Source organism: Staurois parvus, unplaced genomic scaffold (assembly GCF_062004578.1).
Source record: "Staurois parvus isolate SC_StPar_1 unplaced genomic scaffold, SC_StPar_1.0 ptg000147l, whole genome shotgun sequence".
Taxonomy (NCBI): domain Eukaryota; kingdom Metazoa; phylum Chordata; class Amphibia; order Anura; family Ranidae; genus Staurois; species Staurois parvus.
Window position 1 is genome coordinate 2056972 of NW_028317943.1, and position 22066 is coordinate 2079037.

General features: G+C 38.1%; 1 protein-coding gene across 3 annotated transcripts in view; it reads left to right on the plus strand.

The window, feature by feature from the left end:
• Window positions 1-22066, plus strand: part of IMMP2L (inner mitochondrial membrane peptidase subunit 2) — a 1307031-nt gene that overhangs the window by 1044124 nt on the left and 240841 nt on the right. For all 3 annotated transcript variants that reach the window (XM_089673957.1, XM_089673958.1, XM_089673959.1), the window contains exon 5: window positions 21754-21856. In XM_089673957.1, coding sequence (XP_089530083.1) covers window positions 21754-21856 — 103 coding nt within the window. The remainder of the gene's footprint in view (window positions 1-21753; window positions 21857-22066) is intronic.

Genomic DNA, 22066 nt, shown 5'->3' on the forward strand with positions numbered 1-22066 from the left:
TCATTGAAATAAGGGAATGCTTATATATTTCCCTGTTGGATAGAATAAATGTTCTTCAGATGTCAATTTTATCCATATTGCTGTATATTTTTGAGACACTCCGAATTCCAATCCTCATGATAAAAAGTATGTGATATGTCAATTTTATTTGGCTTAAAAAATCACACCACACACTTTCATTACTCCTTTCCTTGAAGTCTCAGGAAGGACTAGGGGTATCAGATTTGATTGAATATTAATATGCCATTTAAGATCTGTTATCGCCTGGTCTACTCAATGCCCCCTAATCGCAGGATGATGGCTTTGTTGGAAGTAAGGAATGGCTCACTTTTCCACATATTTTGTTCACAAAACCAACCCTACAGGAACCAAGTATTGTTACTTTTGCAACAACTTTTAGTTATCTCTCTCCCCTTAGACTCTAATGTTTTCTGATGGTTTTGCCTTTTCTGGCATCTCTAGTTCCAAAAAAATTGTCATCCTATGTATTAACTGCTGCCGGAAGAGCTATTCCTTTACATTGGTTATCTACCAACACTCCACCACATTCCAAGTTTCTGAACTTTATTGTTGACATTAGCAGGAGGGAATAACTCAGTTAAAACTAATGATGTCTTGGAATAATGTATTACTGTATGGGACCCATGGACCACTTTACATACAGTACTCCTTTCATCCCCACACCTTACAGTAATTTTTTTTTGGTTTCACTGACTTTTATATGGCTGTTATTTGTTTTCCACTGGTATGTTTACCCTTACTTTATTTCATGTTTTTATTTGCTTATGACCCTTCTTTGGTTATGGAGAGGTTCGGAGTCGCCCCAATCCACACTCTCATGTGCTATGTTTACAGTACCTGTCATATTCTGACATGAGAAATACCTTTCTACTTAGGGATTTCTCTCTCTCTATGGTCTGCTGTTGTTAACCTTAATGTATTCGGTGTCCTTTGTAATACGTACTGTACCTATTTTCCTCTTTGCTATGTTTTGCAAAATCTTAATAAACATACAATTATGAAAAAAGTTATGGCAAACCGGTGGCAAGCTCCATAACTGAATACCCCCATTTCAAGACATTTTTTTTCATAATGGGAAACGTTTACAAACTCTGTTGGGTTCTCATTGCTGTCTTATTGGTCACTGAAGCCCTTTCATTAGACAGTGGGATGACCGTAAGTGGGGGCTTTACCCTGAAGTCCAGGAAGGCAGGCATTTAGCACACAACAGACACTGTAGAGCTATTTAAATATGGATCCTGTCATAGATGTGAATGCCACATTCATGTTTTTAATACATATACATATGTCACATTTTAAAATACCTAAAAATCATTGCTGCCCTATGTAGGTCTTTAATATAATAATTATGTACCAGTAATCAAACTGAAGTCTTTTTAAAAGTTCAAATGTGACTGTCAACTAACTGCAGGATAAGGTTAGAAATGCCTTGATAAAAGTATTTGCTGTAAAGTTATTGCTGCAGGAAAATTAGCTGAAGAACTGTTGCCAAACTGAGCTATAAAATTTATGAAAAAAAAACAAGTCCATCCACTACTATAATTACTCAAAATAGAGTGCATAAAACCTTATTTTTAAACTGCATATATTACCTGGTTAGTGGACAGTTTTATTTTGAAATACACTTGTTCAATCCTTAATTTTAACACCAGTACAGTCGGTGCTATGTTCAAAGACAACCAACATTTTTCTTATTTTCAATTGCAATATTACAATATTCCTATAAAGTGAACCTATGGCCCCAGAATAAAAATGTAGTCAATTGTCACTTTTGTGAGTAGTGTCTGCTGAATAATAATGGTAGAAGCCAGATCAAAGGGGTGAAGAAGTTAGTTAGATGTGAAAAAAAGTAAGCCTGTTTTAGGCATGGTATTTAAACAGCTTGGAAACATAAGGCAGAAGCAATGCAAAATGGGAGTATTATTTGAGAGCAAAGAGAGCGGTTCTTCAGCATAAGCACTATGATTGCTTGGTTGAGCAATAAAGCAGTAGCTGGGGCCGCAGGGTCAAGAAGGCAATCTTTTGTAGCAAAGAGGTGGTTAGGGTAGCCTTTGGAATATGTGTGTTGATAACCAGTTTTTCTTGCTAATGTTTACGTTGGAGCAAATGTAAAGCTCTGCTTGGTAGAATATACCATTGATTCTTTGTTTCTAAGAATACTTGTTGCCTGACCATTATAGTAATCCAGTGACAACTGCTTTCTAATTATCTCAACAAGGCAGCGCTATCCAATGTTTGTAAACTAATCCTGGTGCTGGATCAAGCATGCTGCTGTGGTGCTTGCAACCAACAGTAGCAGGACGAAACTGTGAGTAACCACATTCAACTGCACAGGTACGCCGTTATCGGTGAAGCAGAGAATTGCTGAATATCTGGATTAGACAGTTGTTTCTAATTAGACATTTAGCAATTCCAGTAATGCTTAATATTAAAGTTTATTATAATATTCATAAAAATAAAGGGTATTTTTTTTATTTTTATAGGGAATTCCAGTTTAAATATGATGTTAAACTGTTATCCAAGATTATGGCAAATACAGTAGCTCTGTTGCTCCCAAAACCTATTTCAGATGCCCAATCTGGATTTGTTATGGGGCAGGCAGCGCTATCCAATGTTTGTAAACTAATGCTGGTGCTGGAGCATTTTCATTGGTTGGGCTCTTCCCTGCATACTATGGCATTATTAACCTTGGATGTGGAGAAGCCATATGACCAAGTAAACTGGGCCTGATTATGGAAAGTCTTGTGTCAAATGTGCATAAGGTGTAAATTCCTAACATTTCTTCAATCTATTCACTAATATGATGTCATAAGAGGATGTTATGTAGGTTGCAATAAGTTACATCAAGATATACTGTATATGTGTTTGTTATGTATACACTTATTGTTGCTATAATGCTTTGAGAAAGGGTCCCTGCAAAACCCCCAAATTTAGGTTTTTATACACTGACTGTGATACTGTCTTAAGAATAAACAAGCAAAACACACTTATTTGCAGAGCTGGTGACTTCTCATTTTTACATCTGGTTCTAGCATGGTTCCATCCATGGCATTTACTTTGAGAACCCATCTTTACAAGGTTGAATACTCTGAGGAGTGCAGCTTCTAATTGAACTTTAATGCCTATGGGCGATGACAGATCTTTATAATTAGAGACAAAACTATATTAATACATCCTGCACAAAAATGGGCTTTTCATCTTCCCAATGTTATAGACCCTACATAGACAATAAGTCTACTACTCCAATGGTCTTGAAGTCCACATTGTGTCTATTTATATTCATGTACTTATCAGCCTAATGTGTGAAATAAGCGTATAATATTATTCCTCATAATGGCACCATCCTAAATATATATTTACACACACAATGAAGATTCTGCAAGCTCAGTCCACTCTGAAAATATCCGGGTTGAAATGGAATGAGTTCCCAGAAAAATAGGTGGGACTTTAAATGTGCCAGAAAATGAAGGGATAGAAGAAGTCACAATATTTAAATTCAAGTAAGCATGTAAGGTCGACGGGATCCATGCTTGAGTGTACAGTGAAGAGATAGCTCATTTGCAAAGATGAAACAAATATCACTTGCAGAAGGAAATCCAGCAATGAAGGATCCAAGAGTTCCAAAATTCCCTTCCTCCATAAATCACTATCCTTAATGCACAATCCAATACACTTGTATGTGTTCACCCAGCATATTCCCAAATATAGAAGTTAGTGTATACCTTAAGCCCATAAGAGACAAAGGGAAATTTACTTGATTCGCCTATCCATGTCAAAAAATATAAATAATGAAATCTCCATTGCATTTTGGGCAGTGATGACTGCTTGAGATGATAATATGCAGTCACTGTTTATCCGATAATTTATCACCCAGCTCAGCTGATTAAGAAATCAAGCCATTTGATGCATGTAGGGCCACCTGCGGCTTGACTAGAATATTCTGAAATTCAAGCCAGTTATGGGGGCCTCTAGCGTAGAAGATGTGTGGGTAGGGTGGCTTTTATAGAAAAATTCTGCTTTAGCAAAAAGGTGAAACCAGCTTTTGTGTGAATGAGAATTTTGAGTGATTTAGAGAAAAAGGTTCATAAAACAAGAGAAATGCAATGCATGTTTGCAAGTGAGGGGAATAGGTATTAGGTTTGATGTTAAAGTACTGTTGGCTAGAAAACAGTCCTCCTTGAACAAGCTGACCTGATATGAGTATAAATTAGAGAACTAGATACAAACTGTCAGATAACATTGTTGCAACACAGTAGTACAAGCAGCAATAGAATACTACATAATGATTATACCATATATGGCAGATAGAAATTGTAAAGACTCAGATTTTTTTTTTTTTACAGCACACATGCTATATTTCCTACTCTAAGTAATGGTATTGCACAAAGCAGCCCAGAATCTCATCTTCTGGGTTCCTCTCACCAGCAATCTAGGTTCTCCTGGATGTGCCCCACAGGAAGCTACTTTCTATGGTGGCGCACCTATGGGCTCACCTCTGTTACAGGCTGTGAACCACTTTAACTATGTATGTTGTGTGACAATACTAGCCTCCTGGATTGATCTGACTTCATAAGCTTCCAGCCTTTTTATGTCACTTCTGCAGTCAATGCTTGATCTCTCCTGTGCAAACATATAGTTTTGGCTGCTCTTGTGGACTCTTTGGGAGGGTGGAGCACTGATCTATTGCCGGTACGCAACTCATAATGGCTGTGCACACCTGCCCAATCAAGGTATTGGTTGTTCGTAAAATGTGGAGCCAGGATTGGAGGTTTCTACCCTCCCAACTCTCCACCAAGCTTTCATGCTTCAGGACACAAACTGGCTTTACCAATCATAGAGAAAACAGAAACTCCAGTTTTCTCTGCATGAGACAAGCACCTTGGAGCCCCTCAACCTGCATGGGTGACAAACAACCCTTGTAATACTATAACAGGGCATGGTACTCATTAAAATTAGGTTTTACATAAACTATTATCTGTTTCTAATACCTTTACAGATGTAAGAACATACCAGTAATAGTCGTGCATTACAGCATGCTAATGATAAGGCTGGATCAGGTTAATAGAATTACATACAGTGGAGATCGAAAGTTTGGGCACCCCAGCTAAAAATTTGTATTAATGTGCATAAAGAAGCCAAGGAAAGATGGAAAAATCTCCAAAAGGCATCAAATTACAGATTAGACATTCTTATAATATGTCAACAAAAGTTAGATTTTATTTCCATTATTTACACTTTCAAAATAACAGAAAACAAAAAAATGGTGTCTGCAAAAGTTTGGGCAACCTGCAGAATTTATAGCATGCACTGCCCCCTTTGCAAAGCTGAGACCTGCCAGTGTCATGGATTGTTCTCAATCATTGTCTGGGAAGACCAAGTGATGTCAATCTCAAAGGTTTTAAATGCCCAGACTCATCTGACCTTGCCCCAACAATCAGCACCATGGGTTCTTCTAAGCAGTTGTCTAGAAAACTGAAACTGAAAATAGTTGACGCTCACAAAGCTGGAGAAGGCTATAAGAAGATAGCAAAGCGTTTTCAGATGTCAATATCCTCTGTTTGGAATGTAATTAAGAAATGGCAGTCATCAGGAACAGTGGAAGTTAAAGCAAGATCTGGAAGACCAAGAAAAATATCAGACAGAACAGCTCGCAGGATTGTGAGAAAAACAATTCAAAACCCACGTTTGACTGCACGATCCCTCCAGAAAGATCTGGCAGACACTGGAGTTGTGGTACACTATTCCACTATAAAGAGATACTTGTACAAATAAGGTCTTCATGGAAGAGTCATCAGAAGAAAACCCACTTCTACGTCCTCACCACCAAAATCATCATTTGAACTTTGCAAATGAACATATAGACAAGCCTGATGCATTTTGGAAACAAGTTCTGTGGACCGATGAGGTTAAAATTGAACTTTTTGGCCGGAAAGAGCAAAGGTACGTTTGGAGAAGAAGGGGCACAGAATTTAATGAAAAGAACCTCTGTCCAACTGTTAAGCATGGGGTTGGATCAATCATGCTTTGGGGTTGTGTTGCAGCCAGTGGCACAGGGAACATCTCACGAGTAGAAGGAAAAATGGATTCAATAAAATTTCAGCAAATTTTGGATGGTAACTTGATGCCATCTGTGAAAAAGCTGAAGTTAAAGAGAGGGTGGCTTCTACAAATGGATAATGATCCTAAACACACCTCGAAATCCATGGGGGATTACATCTAGAGGCGTAAACTGAAGGTTTTGCCATGGCCTTCACAATCTCCTGACCTCAACATAATTGAAAATCTATGGATAGACCTTAAAAGAGCAGTGCGTGACAGACAGCCTAGAAATCTCAAAGAACTGGAAGACTTTTGTAAGGAAGAGTGGGCAAAGATACCTCAAACAAGAATTGAAAGACTCTTGGCTGGCTAGAAAAAGCGTTTACAAGCTGTGATACTTGCCAAAGGGGGCAGTACAAGATATTAACTCTGCAGGGTGCCCAAACTTTTGCAGACGCATTTTTTTTGTTTTCTGTTATTTTGAAAGTGTAAATGATGGAAATAAAATCTAACTTTTGTTGACATATTATAAGAATGTCTAATCTGTAATTTGATGCCTTTTGGAGATTTTTCCATCTTTCCTTGGCTTCTTTATGCACATTAATACAAATCTTTAGCTGGGGTGCCCAAACTTTCAATCCCCACTGTATATGATTGCCTTTCTTTTTTAAAACCTGTATTCTAGAAAGCACTTCATCTCAGCACTGATGGATAATATCAATTTTATGAAATGTATGCACATTTCAAGAATTTAACTGTTCTAATAATCCTTACAGAACATGCAATGATTCTGATAACTACATTATAATAGCACTTGTATATACAGTATCTGCCTTATCACTGCTTACTACTGTAAATGCAATCTATTTTGTAATTTAATTGTGTTTTGTTTTCGAGGAAGCAGAAACTGACCTAGAATGATGTGCAATACAGCTATTAAAAATTATATCTGAAAAGTATGACTGGGTAAATCATTGTGAAAGTTCAATAGAAACATGACCAATTTTTTGTCATTGGTGCTGGGTGGCACAAATTTCCAATCAGCCTATATATGCTTTCAAACTCTTAATTTTAAAGTAACCATTCCACAAACCTAGGTCAACATTATGCTAATGAACAGAAAGAACAAATTTTAAATGTGAGCAGCAAGTAGATGCACATATAATGAAGTATATGAAATGGATGTTATTGTAAATCTTCAGAAGTGGTGTAGATCACATGAAACTTGCTTTAACCGTATAAGAATAAAACTGGGTGGTCCAGAGTGTTTTAAATGTTTGAAGGTCATCAAGACAACCAACCAGGGGCCTATATTTACCATGAAAGTGTTCTATAGAAGTTACCATTAAACATTCCTGAATAATAAAAAATTAATGCTTTTCCAAAACCATGGTGCACATTCACTCTGAAACATGTTCCCACATTCTAGAAAATGATCCACCTACCATTGGACCTTGCTGTCTCAAGTATCAAGTCTCCTGTGGTAGATATTGTGCTTTATTGTGCCAGTGTCAGACACAATAATTTGATCTGGGATGAAAGTCAACAACTCAAAGCCTAGTGATTTAGGCATACTCAGATTACATAGTAAAACATAACCATATCTATAGAAAACATTTTCAATCTCCTGAAAGTACTAAACAAGTGCTGACTTTTGAAATTCACATATGGCTAGGACTGATCCTGACTTCAAGATGACCCTGCCTGTAGATAGCTCATTTGGGCAATAAACACATTTGTTTTTTAAATTGGTGTCCTGTGGAGGAAAACTAGGTGCAGGCACAATATATGCCCTATTCCACCTAACAATGACAACATATATTACAGTTTAATTTTACAATTTTGTTTTAAATCTACCATATTTAAATTTAAAGGAGATTGTACAACCAAATTGAAATATATGTGTCCTTGTATTGGCTTTTAGGCTAACCTAAAATTGTCTGTTAAATTAATAAAGATGACTTTGCAGATTATCACAAAGATTGCTTCTTTTTTCAGATTACTAACTCTTTGGTAAATACACTGAGCGTTAAAGTTAAATTTTAGAGCACACAAGTGACAGTGACCAAAGACTCACCACATCGATCTGCTTTTGACATTCATAGAGATTATCTGCCATTTAGCTTTCTGGGTTTATGCTGCTTAAAACGTCAGCTTTTCAGGTTGCTGTACTCACTACTGCTAAGGAGCATCATTAGTACATCCAATAACAATTTGGATGCGTATTTTACGCTTTATTCTAATTGCATGTATGCATGTAGAAAGTTCATTTTCCTTAAGCTCCCAACATAATCTACCCAATTACCCCTTAAGGATAAAGATAAATCCAACCTTAATGCTTGAACTCAGGTTTTAACTTCTGCATGTAAAAGTAAAGCTATACATATATTATTGAATTAGTGTATTTAGGTGAATTATACCTTGTTTTTTTTGAACAAAATGGGCCTTTATTTGATAGTAAATATTAATGGGTATTTTCTGATTTTTGGGCCAGGAAAAACTGGCCCAAAATAGTAATGTATATTTTACATATATATATATAACAGCTAAATTAAATATTAAACATGTCACCATTTTTCTCAATAAATATATTTCTAAGGGTGCTATTGACATGAATTTTTCACCACATGTCAGTAACAACCAATGCAATCCATACATACAAAGAAACAAAAAACAAATAAGTTCAGAAATGTAAGTTATGTGTAATAAAGTGTAATGACACAGGGAAAAAGTATTGAACACGCTAAATAAAATTTATATAATACTTTATACAAAATCCTTTGTTGGTAATGACAGCTTCAAGGCACCTCCTGTATGGAGAAACTAGCTACATGCATTGCTCAGATGTGATTTTGGCCCATTCTTCCACACAGTCTTCAGATCTTGAAGATTCTGCCTCTTCTATGAACTCTGGTCTTTAGTTCTTTCCATAGATTTTCCCTTACATTCAAGTCAGGAGATTGGCTGGGCTGTTCTAGAAGCTTTATTTTCTTTCTTTGAAAGCAATTGAGAGTTTCCTTGGCTTTGTGTTTGGGATGGTTGTCTTGCTGAAATACCCATCCTCGTTTCATCTTTATCATCCTGGTAGATGGCAGCAGATTTTTATCAAGAATGTCTTGGTACATTTTTCCATTCATCCTGTCTTCAATGCAATGAAGTTTGCCAGTACCTTATGCTGAAAAACAGCCACACAACATGATGTTCCCACCACCAAACTTCACTATTGGTATGGTGTTTTCGGGGTGATGAACAGTTCCATTTGACCTCCAAGCATGATGTGTATTATGGCATCCAAAGAGCTTAATTTTGGTCTCATCTGACCAGACTATATTCTCTCAGTGTTTCACAGGCTTGTCTAAATGTTGTGTAGCAAACGTTAAACGAGCTTGAACATGCTTTGTCTTCAGCAATGGAGTCTTCAATGGTAAGCTTGCATACAGGCTATGGCGGTTGAGTGCATTACTTATTGTTTTCTTTTAAACAATTGTACCTGCTAATTCCAGGTCTTTCTGAAGCTCTCCACAAGTGGTCCTTGACTCTTCGTCAACTCTTCTGATAATTCTTTTCACTCCTCTGTCAGAAATGTTATGAGGAGCACCTGGTTGTGGCCGGTTTATGGTGAAATGATGTTCTTTACACTTCTGGATTATGGCCCAAACAGTTTAGAAATCCTTCTGTAACCAATGCCATCAGTATGTTTTGCAACAATAAGGTCGTGAAGGTCTTGAGAGAGCTCTATGCTTTTACCCATCCTGAGATGTTTCTTGTGACACCTTGGTAATGAGACACCTTTTTATAGGCAATCAGTTGAGACTGAACCAGCTGATATTAATTTGCACTGACAAGGGGCAGGATTGTTTTCTAATTACTGATAGATTTCAGCTGGTGTCTTGGCTTTCCATGCCTTTTTGCACCTCCCTTTCTTCATGTGTTCAATACTTTTTTCACTGTGTCATTCCATTTTATTACACATAACTTAATTTCTGAACTTATTTGTTTTGGTTTCTTTGTATGTATGGATTGCATGGGTTGTTACCAACAAGTGGTGAACATTTCATGTCAATAGCACCTTTAAAAATATATTTACCTAGAAAAATGGGGACATGTTCAATACTTATTTTACCCGCTGTGTGTGTGTATATACATATATATAAAACATTTTCTAACTTTACCTATATACTTGCTGCCATTACCATTGCCCACCACCAGAGAACAACCCAAAATATATTATCCTACTCCTGCTGTGTATGGGGTGACAGCAAACTGTATGAGTGCATCATTTGTTGTTTGCCCAGAAGGTGCAAAGTTATATTTTAATCTGTTTAAAACACATAGATGCTGACACTAACACTACCCTAGACTAAGCCTTGATCTAGGAGTCTATGGGGTTGATTTACGATAACTGAACAGTGCAAAATCTAGTGCAGCTCTGCATAGACACCTAGTTTTTTTTCTGTCAATGCCTAATTGAACAAGCAGAGGTTAAAAGCTGATTGGCTTATTCCTTTACCCTCCATGGACTGGATGGCAACGCCCTCCCTTCGGTGCTCTACACCCGACTGCTTGACACTGGTGATAGTCTAGAGCATAGGCTCATCCATTTTTGACCTACTGTACTGATGATGACACAAAATCCGCAAGTTTCTACCTCCCATACCTCATCCCCTTCCACTGCTCCCCTCCCCCCTTTTTTTTTGGTGTTTCCCCTACTCCCAACTTTTCTTCTCTTTTCTTCCTTCTCTTACAGGTTCTATATGTATATATATATATATATATATATATATATATATATATATATATATATATATTTCAGTTATTCATTACAGGAACATTTGGCAGGTGGATAGCATGCCCCCTTATTTTTATTAGCGGCTCTCACGACAATTCACACTTGCATTCTGATATCTCTATCATCTTACAATTGTAAAAGCTGATTGGCTACCATGCGCATGTGCACCAGATTTTGCACTCTCTAGTTTCAGTAAATCAACCCCTATGAGTTTTACATGGAGATACAGAGAAGGTTTCTTAATCAAGTGAGCACTGTGATTGGCTACCACAATTTTCACATGATCAGGAGCTCACTCTACTAGCTCCCAATCATTACTCTGAGACCAGGAGCTGTTGGTGACAGCTTGGTCTTTGTGATGAGGGCACATGAATGAACAGTCACCCAGCAAAAACATAGTTATGCATATATGAGGCGGCACAGTACAAAGCCCAGGCTGGGCTGTTGCATATACTGTATGTACTGCTAACCCCTAAGGGGTTAGGTATGAAATACTGGATTTCAGTTAATGTTTATGTCTGGCTGTCTAGAAGCTAAATGTGATAACGCTACCACAGGTAAAGTGATTACTAAAGTAAATGTGTTTTCTGTATGCTTATATGTCAGTTTAAAAAAATGCTATTTATTTTTTGCAATCTAAAAGGAAGCAGTTGTAAATGGCTTAATGTAATAAAGGACATAACCTGATATTGATCTTTTACATATTTAGTTTTTGTATGATATGCTGACATTATGTATTTGCAAGGTATTTCTTTCAATGTACAGCAGTATTATTGCTTTAATTTGCTTTTTCTGCAATGCTACCTTCTGTTACCCTGAGTCCTGTGAGGCCTCCACAACAGCAATCATGATATAGCACACATATCAAGAGAGCTCATTTAAATTTTAATGAGCACATGCTGTGTCAGGTTGTGTGCCCAATTAAAGCTTTTGCCATTGGGATAGCAAGGATTTTTTCCAGAGATTACATTTCTCCACAGTGTTTTGCACTTTACATTGCATGCTGCTGGTCCTGATCTTCTGAATGTTACCTACAAACTACCAGCCTGAAAAGTCTCATTTAGCATATTTTGAAAGCGATTGCCCTGCTTGCTACTGTGAAGCTACTGTGAAGGATTGGATTTTTTTTTCTCTTCTATAAAGCGCAGAACACATTGTCTATATTTCTTCCTTGTTCAACTTTTTTTTTAAATCAAGGACTAGCTTTTCTGTCCTTCCCAACTCTACTTAAGTTCTAAAAAGGCTACATTGTATGTTTTATTCATACATTTTATGAACTTTTATTGATTTTTGTGGACTCTCTATAGAAAATGCTTAAATAACATTCATGAGCTTATCCAACAAACTTTGTTACCAAATCTGTTACAGTTATAGGAGAATGTTTGAAGGAACTTTCTGTTTCAATGATTTTTATTGATTTCTTATAACAATAGATGAATTGGAAGCATAAATACATTTTGGAGTGATAATGTCTAAAGTCCTAAAGAAAGGACCTTTTTTAGATTATACAGTATATGAAGTAATGAGCTGTATAGTGGAGATGTTAAATGACACAGTGGGAAGATCCATGGGGAGGCTGTATATACTATGTGAGTGAGGTACCTCAAATCTGAGGTCTACACAAGAAGCTGGAGCATGGAAAGAAACATGAGGCTCCACTAGTTGGACTAGAGGATATAAACAGACTGAGATAGGAAAGAGAAAGTAGGGATATATGAGCTAGAAGTATAAAAAGAGAAAAATAGGAGAGAACTAAGATGAAAGGTTGAGAAAGGTGAGGTGGGGGAAATATTTAGGGACAGATCCATCAATGGTATTGCATTACATGTCAGTGAGTTGAACGTGTGTGTCTGCTATCATCTAGATTGTTAGTAAGGCTGTCTTGAACTCTTTGGGGTAGTGGTAGATTATTCATGGTATCCAAATGTACAGTATAATTTATTTATGATAGGTACTTATATAGCGCTCAGGGGCGGACTGACCATTTGGAAACATGGGCACTGCCCGAGGGCCCGGGGTCAGTAGGGGGCCCCATGAGATGCCCCTGGTACCATTTTCATAGGCTTTTTTGAGTTTGGGCAAGGACACAGGGGCCCCATGATCCCCTATTGCCCGGGGGCCCTATGAGTTGTCAATCCGCCCCTGATAGCACTGTAAATTTACGCAGCTCTAAAGTCCCTAGCTCACATTCATACATACACATACTAGGGCCAATTTAGACAGGCAGCATGTCTTTGGAGTGTGGGAGGAAACCAGAGTACCTGGAGGGAACCCGCACAGGGAGAACATGCAAACTCTAGGCAGATGGTGTATAATGATGGATTTAAAAGCGATATTAAACCCACAGTTTAAACCCTCAGTTTTTAAGCCTTACTTTTTATGTAGCTTGTTTATATTTTAATCCTTGTCTATGTCCCAGAATAAGCTTGTGCCATAAATGCTGTCACAGGTTTCCTGTTTACGGGTAGTGGCTTTCTTTTACAGCATTCTTTGAAGCCACTCTTGCATGCAGGAATTAGAGTTACAGTGCTCAGCATAAATTAGTACACCTCTTTTGAAAAGTTAGATTTTATCAAAAGTTGACTTCTTTCTAACCGACATTCAATTACTGCAAATATATCCAAAGCCGAGATCCATCCGATGACATGGTCAGACCATGCACCTATTTCCTTGAGTATTGAAGAGACTTTAAAATTTTCCCCAGTATTTCTATGGTGTAATGATATCTCTATGTTTTGCAATTCTGCTTTTCGCTCCATTCTTACTGCAGCTTTACAGGAATACTTTGATATCAATTCCTCCTGACATTAATGTATTTAGCACATGGTGCGCTCATAAAGCGTATTGTAGAGGTTTACTACTGAAGTTAGCTTCACGGGCAAGGCGTGATAGGAATCAAACACAAGCAATCTTTATCCCCCGCCGTTTTGCAGAAACTCCAAACTACTAGACTTAAACTTAGGAACCTCTTATTATGGCGACATAGACAAAATTTGAAAAAAGCTAAAGCTACCTTCTATACACAGGGGAATGAAGCAGGCAAATTGCTTGCAAAATACCTGGCCGTTAGACAATCCAAATCTAAATTATCCTATATTTTGGACCCAATATCAAATAATTTCACCTATCATCCTAATAAAATAGCATCAGAGTTCTGCTCCTACTACTCCCAGTTATGTAACCTCAAAGATTACCCTCATACTACGCAACCTACACCAGAGCTCATAAACCAATTTTTTTAAAAACTTCCACTACCTACCTTAGACCATCAAAAATTAAGGGGCTTAACCAACCTATTCTGGAAAATCAAATAATCGCAGCTATTAAAGCTTTACCAAAGGGGAGTCCCTGGGGGCTGACGGTTTTACCGCTGAGTATTATAAAGAATTTCAATCCATCTTAGTATTCCATCTTAAAAGAAATTTCGATGAAGCTGTGCTTACGTCCACATTTCCACCTGAGATGCTAAAGGCTATCATCGTTACTTTGCCAAAACCAGGGAAGACTCCAGACCGCCCTCAAAATTTTTGGCCCATTTCCCTGCTAAACACAGACCTTAAAATTTATGCCAAAATTATAGCAACTTGTCTTCTAAATATAACCCCTCTCCTAATTAAGGCTGATCAAGTGGGTTTCGTCAAGGGCCGACAAGCAGCAGATGGAACTCGTAGAATTCTTAGACTGAATCTCGTGGACTTCAGGCTGTGTTTTTGGCATTGGATGCCGAAAAAGCCTTTGATAGAGTCCATTGGCAATACTTAGATGCTACCCTAAATAAATTGGTATCAGTGGTTTTATCAAATTGTCTATTATGGCTCTATATACAGTCCCTACTGCACAAGTATTTATGTCTAATGCATTATCAGAATCTTTTAGCATCACTAACAAGACAGGGATGTCCCCTATCTCCCATCATTTTTTCAATAAAAATGGAGCCTCTAGCGACCGCAATTAGAACTAACCCACGGATCTCATGCATTCAAATAGTGACTTCTTCCTCTAAAATTGGACTGTCTGCAGATGATGTGATACTTACTGTTACTGACCCAGTGAACTCCCTTACAGAAATCTCAGTTTCCCTGAAGTCCCTTAGTGCAGTTTCTTACTATATACTTAATATTACAAAATCCTGTGCCCTGCCAATATCTGTAGCAGAGGGACTCTTAAAATACCTCAGACAAATTTCCCTATAACTGGACCCATAAGAAACTTGACTATCTTGGTATATATATATCAGCCCCGACCTCCAATACATTTAAAGATAACTACGAAAAACGGTACCTGTCCCTTATAGTGGAGTTACAGCGGCTTGAAAAATTTGAATCCTCGTGGATAGATAGAATAGCGGCATTTAAGATGTTGATATTTCCTAAAATATTATATTATTTTTGAATGATTCCAATTCTTATTCCTCCTGCCTATTTCCTTAAGTCGGAGGCGGTGCTAAAAGGATATATCTGGAAGGGGAAGAAATCACGGATCCCATTTCTGTCCCTCACTAAACATGAGTTCAAAGGAGGGATTGGCCTTCCGATACTTTCTACGTACTATTATGCAACTATCCTTGATCAACTTTCTGCATGGCTAGCCCCGTCTGATAAATTATGAGTACAAATAGGTTCCCAATAGAGACCTTCGGGCATTATTAATGGCTAGGTCTGTCACATCCAAACTTTTATCTACATTCCTTCCATCCATTACTGCAACACTTGAGGCATGGATAGTGGGTCTGCATAAGCTGAATACCTCCTCTCCCAAACTTCATATGATATTCCATTATCAGCGTATGAATACTTTATCCCTAATCTCTACACCAACCCCTTAAGGGACCTAGGTTACAGTACATATGCAACACTACCCCAAGCAGAGGCCTACACCCCTTTTTGCAACTAAGAGGTTATCACAGTATACATCCAAAGACATGGATTGAAATAGATTCCAAACTATGGCATGTTTTAACTAACCCTATTAAAATAAAAAAAGGTATCTCATGGTTTTACAAATTTTTGCACTATGACAATGATGTCTCTATTCTAAACTGCATGAGTAGATGGGAGAAGGATCTCCAAAGATTGTTCTCTTAAAATACTGTACAGTAGCTAGCTTACCCCATACAAATTAGCTAAAATGTACCCGAATGTATCGCCATTGTGCTGGAGGAATTGTGGCAGGGAAGGTAACTTGTATCACATTGTGTGGGAATGCTCCTGTCTACACAATGTTTGGCAGGATGTTTTCTCACTTATTTCACGGGTGTTTGGAATTTTAACTAGTCCGGGACCGCATCTGGCATTACTTAATATTACCCTAAACTTGTTTCCTGGCCAATTCAGAAAAATAATTGGCCATATACTCATTGCTACCAGAATGGCCATTGCGGCTGCATGGAAATCAACAAAAATTCCCTCTATATCAGAATTAATTCAAAGAGTGTACTCACATTATGTCTGCAAGAGGGCTGTGGCCCTCACCAATCAGCATATGGAGAAATTTGACCAGAAGTGGTCTAGTTGGAAAGAGATGTTTATGATGCACATTATGAATATATAAAATTGAGAATGATATTGTTTCCTTGGCTGACTTGGTGCTCTGTCCCTCCCTCACCTTTTATCTTTCCCCTTCCTTTTCCTTCTTCTCCTTCTCTCTTTTTTTTTTTCTTTCTTTCCTTCTTTTTTTAAGATTACAATACCTGTAGGTTGGGCTATATGTTGGCCCATTCTCCTGGGATAACTGTGTTGGAAATTAATGCACTATGCAGATTCCATAACTCCTTACTTGTAACTTTTTTTTTTTTGGTAACAAAACCTGCTATTATTGAATATGTTGTTTATGTATATTTTAGATGGCCAATAGGCCTGTATATGATTGATCTTGCAGATCTAAGAACGCGTTTGCGACATGGTGCTAAGATTGTACTTATTTTCTATCTTGACTCTTTTTATATTGTTGTATTTGTGGAAAACCCAATAAAAAAGATTTGAAAAGAAAAGTAAGATTTGAATCAATATCTCAATGAACACAACATTTTCCAAAATTTTGATAAAAACTGAGTTTTATCGAACATTTGTTTAGCTCATTACATGAAAGTAAAGTTAATAATATAACTTAGATTACAAAATCTTCATTTTTGCTCAATCTAGTTGATGCAAAAATGAATACACCCCACAACAAAAACTATTACATCTAGTATTTTGTATGACCTCCATGATTTGTAGGAACAGCACAGAATCTTCTATGTATGGAATGAACACGGCGACATATTGCTACATCTATCTTCTTCTATTCTTAAAGAACGACCTCTTTTAGAGCCTGGATGCTGGATGGAGACCGATACTCAACTTGACTCTTCAGAATTCCCCATAGGTATTCGACTGGGTTCAGCTCAGGAGACATATTTGGCCACTGAATCACTTTATTATTATTATTATTATTATTATAATTATACAGTATTTATATAGCGCCAACAGTTTGCTCAGCGCTGTACATTATAATGGGAGACAGTACACGAGACAGCACAGTAACAATACAATACAATACACGAGGGGTTCGAGGGCCCTGCTCCTTGGAGCTTACAATCTAGGAGGGAGGGGATAGTGGTACAGGAGGAAATAGCTGTGGGGGATGGAGTGGTAGGAAGAGTGGAGGAGATCGGCAATTAGGTGAGGGCGGGGTAGGCTTCCCTGAAGAGATGGGTTTTCAGGGTGCGCCTAAAAGTGAGGAGGGTAGGTGACAGTCTGATGGATTGGGGTAGTGAGTTCCAGTGGATGGGGGAAGCCCTGGAGAAGTCCTGGAGATGGGCATGGGAGGAGGAGACCAGGGAACTAGAGAGTAAGAGGTCTTGTGAGGAGCGGAGAGTACGTTTTGGGTGGTAAATGGATATCAGGTCAGTGATGTAGTTTGGAGCAGTGTTATGAACAGCTTTGTACGTCAATGTTAGTCATTTGAATTTTATGCGTTGGGCAATTGGAAGCCAGTGGAGGGATTGGCAGAGGGGGGTGGCGGATACAGAGCAGTTAGTAAGGTGGATGAGTCTGGTCGGAGAATTCAGGATAGACTGAAGTGGGATAGCCTGTGATGAGGTAGGACAGTGAGGAGGGAGTTACAGTAGTCAAGTCGTGATATAATAAGGGAGTGAATGAGTTGTTTTGTAGTTTCTGGGGTTAGGAACGGACATATTTTGGAGATGTTGCGGAGGTGGAGTCTACATGAATTTGTCAGCGATTGGACCTGGGGCCAGAAAGACAGATTGGAGTCTAGAATGACACCTAGTACCATGGCTTGCGGGGTGGGGCTGATGGTGGCGTTGTTGGTCGTGATGGAGAAGTCAGGGGGGCACAGGCTGGGGGGAAAACAAGGAGCTCGGTTCGTAGGTGGAGGGAAAGAAAATCGCTCGATTCCCCCAACAGCACAGTCGGTGTTGACGGGTCAATCCCTCTCACTGCGCTATTGTGTTCTGCTGGTGGTGATGGTGGGGGGGGGGGCCCAGGGAGCCTTCCCGATCAGCAGAACACATTGAATACTGCTAGCAGCTATAGTCATGGCAGTAATGGCATATTAAAAATCCGACATGCTGGTTTGACTTGGGAACAATGAACCTGCCTATACACGGATTGAATATTGGCCAGTCTCTGCTGAACTGGCCGAATTCTGATTCATGCATGGCCGGCTTTAGTTGCTCTTAGAAAATCTTACATGAGTTTGGGTTTTAATGAGTAGGAAAATATTTTATAGCTGCTTATACTTTTTTTCCATAAATTTGTTTATTGAGGTCAGAGCAAGAAAAATACAGTACTATACAGAGTACAATAAAGTGACCAAATATTAAAGGTTACACATAGAACATGTAGCAAGCTTGTGCAAGAAAAACAAAATAAGACCTCCTGAGGTCCCTATACAGTTCAATATCCAGAAGCGCTAACCAATCTCAGCATGCTACCAACCCTGAGGTGATAGATCTACATAATAAAGTGACCTAAATAGGATTGAGTGGAGGTGGGAGGCTACTTAAAATAGGATGTAGGAAAAAGAAGCAGGAACTAAGGAAGAGCAAAGAGGTAGAAGGCACAGAAATGAGAGAGGGTGAAAGAGAGAGAAAAAAAGAGTGGAAAATACAAAAATATCAAGTAGGGAGGGAAGGGTAAGGCCCAACTCCTGTCTCCCCACCCCCACCTTCCTACCGAATGCGGTGAAAGGGGAGAAGCTTGATCATTCCTTTCCTTCTGCAGCAGTAAGGTATGTCAGAACACATTGGCTATGCTGTATCTGCTACATGCACTAAATTAAAGGTACATTTGTATTGTTCGGTAGTTTTGAAGTGGGTCCACAGGCCCATGTGGTAACACATTTATTAAGGCAGTCTTGTGAGATATAAGTAAGTTCTTCCATCTCTTCAATATTAGTCAATCTTTTAAACCATTCCCTGATCATTGAAGAGCGTGTGGAACACCAGTGTACTGATTTCCTCAATAAGGAAGGGAAATGTAAAAGATAATGACTGATGTATAATCCAAAGCCAGTGTGGATACCTTAGTTGTAACTTGGTGAACTTCTTTCCACAAGGGCTGGAACAAGTTACAGGACCACCAAATGTGCAACATCGTACCCTCCTCCCGACCGCATCTTCAGCACATGTTTGGCACTGAGGGTGCAAATTTGTGTAACAGGGATGGGGTATGATACCACCAGGTTCCAATTTTTTAGCAGTTTTCTTGGATGGCTACATTTAGTGAGCCCTTATGGGCATAGTTATTGATGTTGGTTCAATCATCATCTCTTTCCCATGCCAATCTGATATATATAGGGTGTCTGAAAGCAAGAGAGAGTAGATAGTGGAAACCATATGGTATAGGGCAACTCTTATAAGAGGTTGTGATAAAATAAATGTATCCAGCTGCCAAAAAGCTACCCAGGGTAGTGTTGCTAAGAGTGAAGTGAAGAGAGAGTGTTCTAAGGAAACCTATAGTTTTAACTTGCCATGAACATTCAAATATATGATTCTCATTAATTGACATGCTAGACAATATTTCCGGAGATCAGGAAGACCAATGTTGTTCCAGATAGAAGCAATCCAGAAAAATTTAAAGGAATTGGTTTTGCTCAGAATTTCTTACTTTGGCTATGCTGCTCTTGAAAAGATGAATGTACTTCTGTGCCTGTCCTGATCTACCTCCCCCATCCTTTTTTGTGATCTACAAACTTAGCTGTTCGGTCTTTAACGTCTTATGGAAATTCCTAGTGTACAGTTCAGAGAAGTGAACCGGGATCTGTATCCTCAAATAGATAATATTTCCACTGAAAGGGGACATTGCTCTTGCACTCAGAGACTACCACCAGAGGCAAATAGACATTCAGAGAGACTTAGAATGGTTTATTTTAAAATTTGACAAAGTTTGAAAAGTGGCTAAATACTTGAGCTGGTTCGGAAGGGAAATGCGGGAGTCTGAAAGAAGAAGCAATACCTCCTCTGAAAAAGCAGCCAACTTATATTTTTTTTCCCTTATGAAAAGACCATTAATATCTATATGGGCCTGAAATCTGTTTAACAACAGTTCCAGCATTAAGCTGCTTATACTTTTATTGAGACATGAAACTAATAATTCTGATATGTATATTGGTATATTTGTAATATGTACTTTATGTAATCTCCTAAGGAAAAATTAACAGTAGAGTGTCAAACCTCTTTAGTATTAAATCTGTTAACAATCTAGTGTTTGTTAGAAGTTAATTCTCACTGAATAATTTACTTTGGAATTGTGGAAAAATTAAGTAGCCTCTGATGAGTTTTCTTTGTATTCTATTGGTCTAAATGTGGGTACATATATCAATTGCAAATGCATTACGTGCAATAAATCTTCAGAGGGACAGAGGGATACATACTTAGTTAAAGCCATGCCTACTTAATTACAAAAAAAGTTTATTTACTTTGGTAATAAACATTCTTGTAATAATGAGCTTCCGCCTGGCAATACTAGGGTCGTTGGTTCAAATCCATGGCATCACCTGCCTGGAGTTTGCATGTTCTCCCTGCGTGGGTTTCCTCTGGGTACTCCGGTTTTCTCCCACACTCCAAAGACATGCTGGTAGGTGAATTGGCTCCTGTCTAAATTTGCCCTAGTATGTGTATGTATGAATGTGAGTTAGGGACCTTATATTGTACGCCCCTTGAGGGTTAAGGACTGATGTGAATGTACAATATATATGTAAAGCGCTGCGTAAATTGACGACGCTATATAAGTACCTGAAATATATAAATAATTGCAACTTTTAACAATTTATCCCTGAGAAAGTGGCCAAATAATATTTTCTAAAGTATTTAGTGGCAACACTATTGCCTGAAAAAAACACATATCTGATGGCTTGGCTGCTTGCCCTCTAAAAAACAAGAGGAAAAAGAGATATAAACAATGGAGTTGATTTAGCGAAGGCAAATAGTCTTTTCAATTTCCAAGGGAATTTCCACTTTACAAGGCAATTTCCCCTTGGTAAAAATTCACTTTTCAATGAATGCTCAATCGCATGCAAGGAAACTAAAGCAAACACTATTTTTGCTTGCCCATAATTAGATAATGGACTACAGCAGAACTTCACTTCATTCTCTAAGCTAAAACAAATTCCCTTGTAAAGTGAAAATTCCTCTTCAAAATGAACAGCCTATTTCCCAGTAGTAAATTAACCCGACTGAAGGTCCAGATTCTGTTTTAGTTAAAAATTAGTTGGAGACTAAGAATGGAATGTAGGCCATGAAGCTGGAGCTGGAGGTGAGTAATAAATGCATTAGCATAATGAATTGCTGCCAACTATGAAAGTTCAGTATGAGTGGGATTACCTTTTAGCTGATTGAATATTAAATTAAATAATTGCAGTATAAATCATGTGTTTTATATGAATATATTTATATTTAACAGAACAGTTGGACACAAGACAAGATTTGTCAAAATTCCCAACGGGCATATCTGGGTGGAAGGTGACCACCATGGGCACAGCTTTGACAGTAATGCTTTTGGACCAGTGAGTACTTTCTATATAGTTATATGCTTACTTCGTTTTCTATCCTCTATGTCACTTCTTTCTTTCAGATAAATAATTGCAGCATTTTTTTAAATATGTCTTTACTGTTTGTTCACATAAAATTTCATGAACAAGACCCGTTTCATCAAGGATACGTTTTTCTAGTCCAAAATTTCCTGACGTTTTATTGAAACTTGTTCTCAATGAATT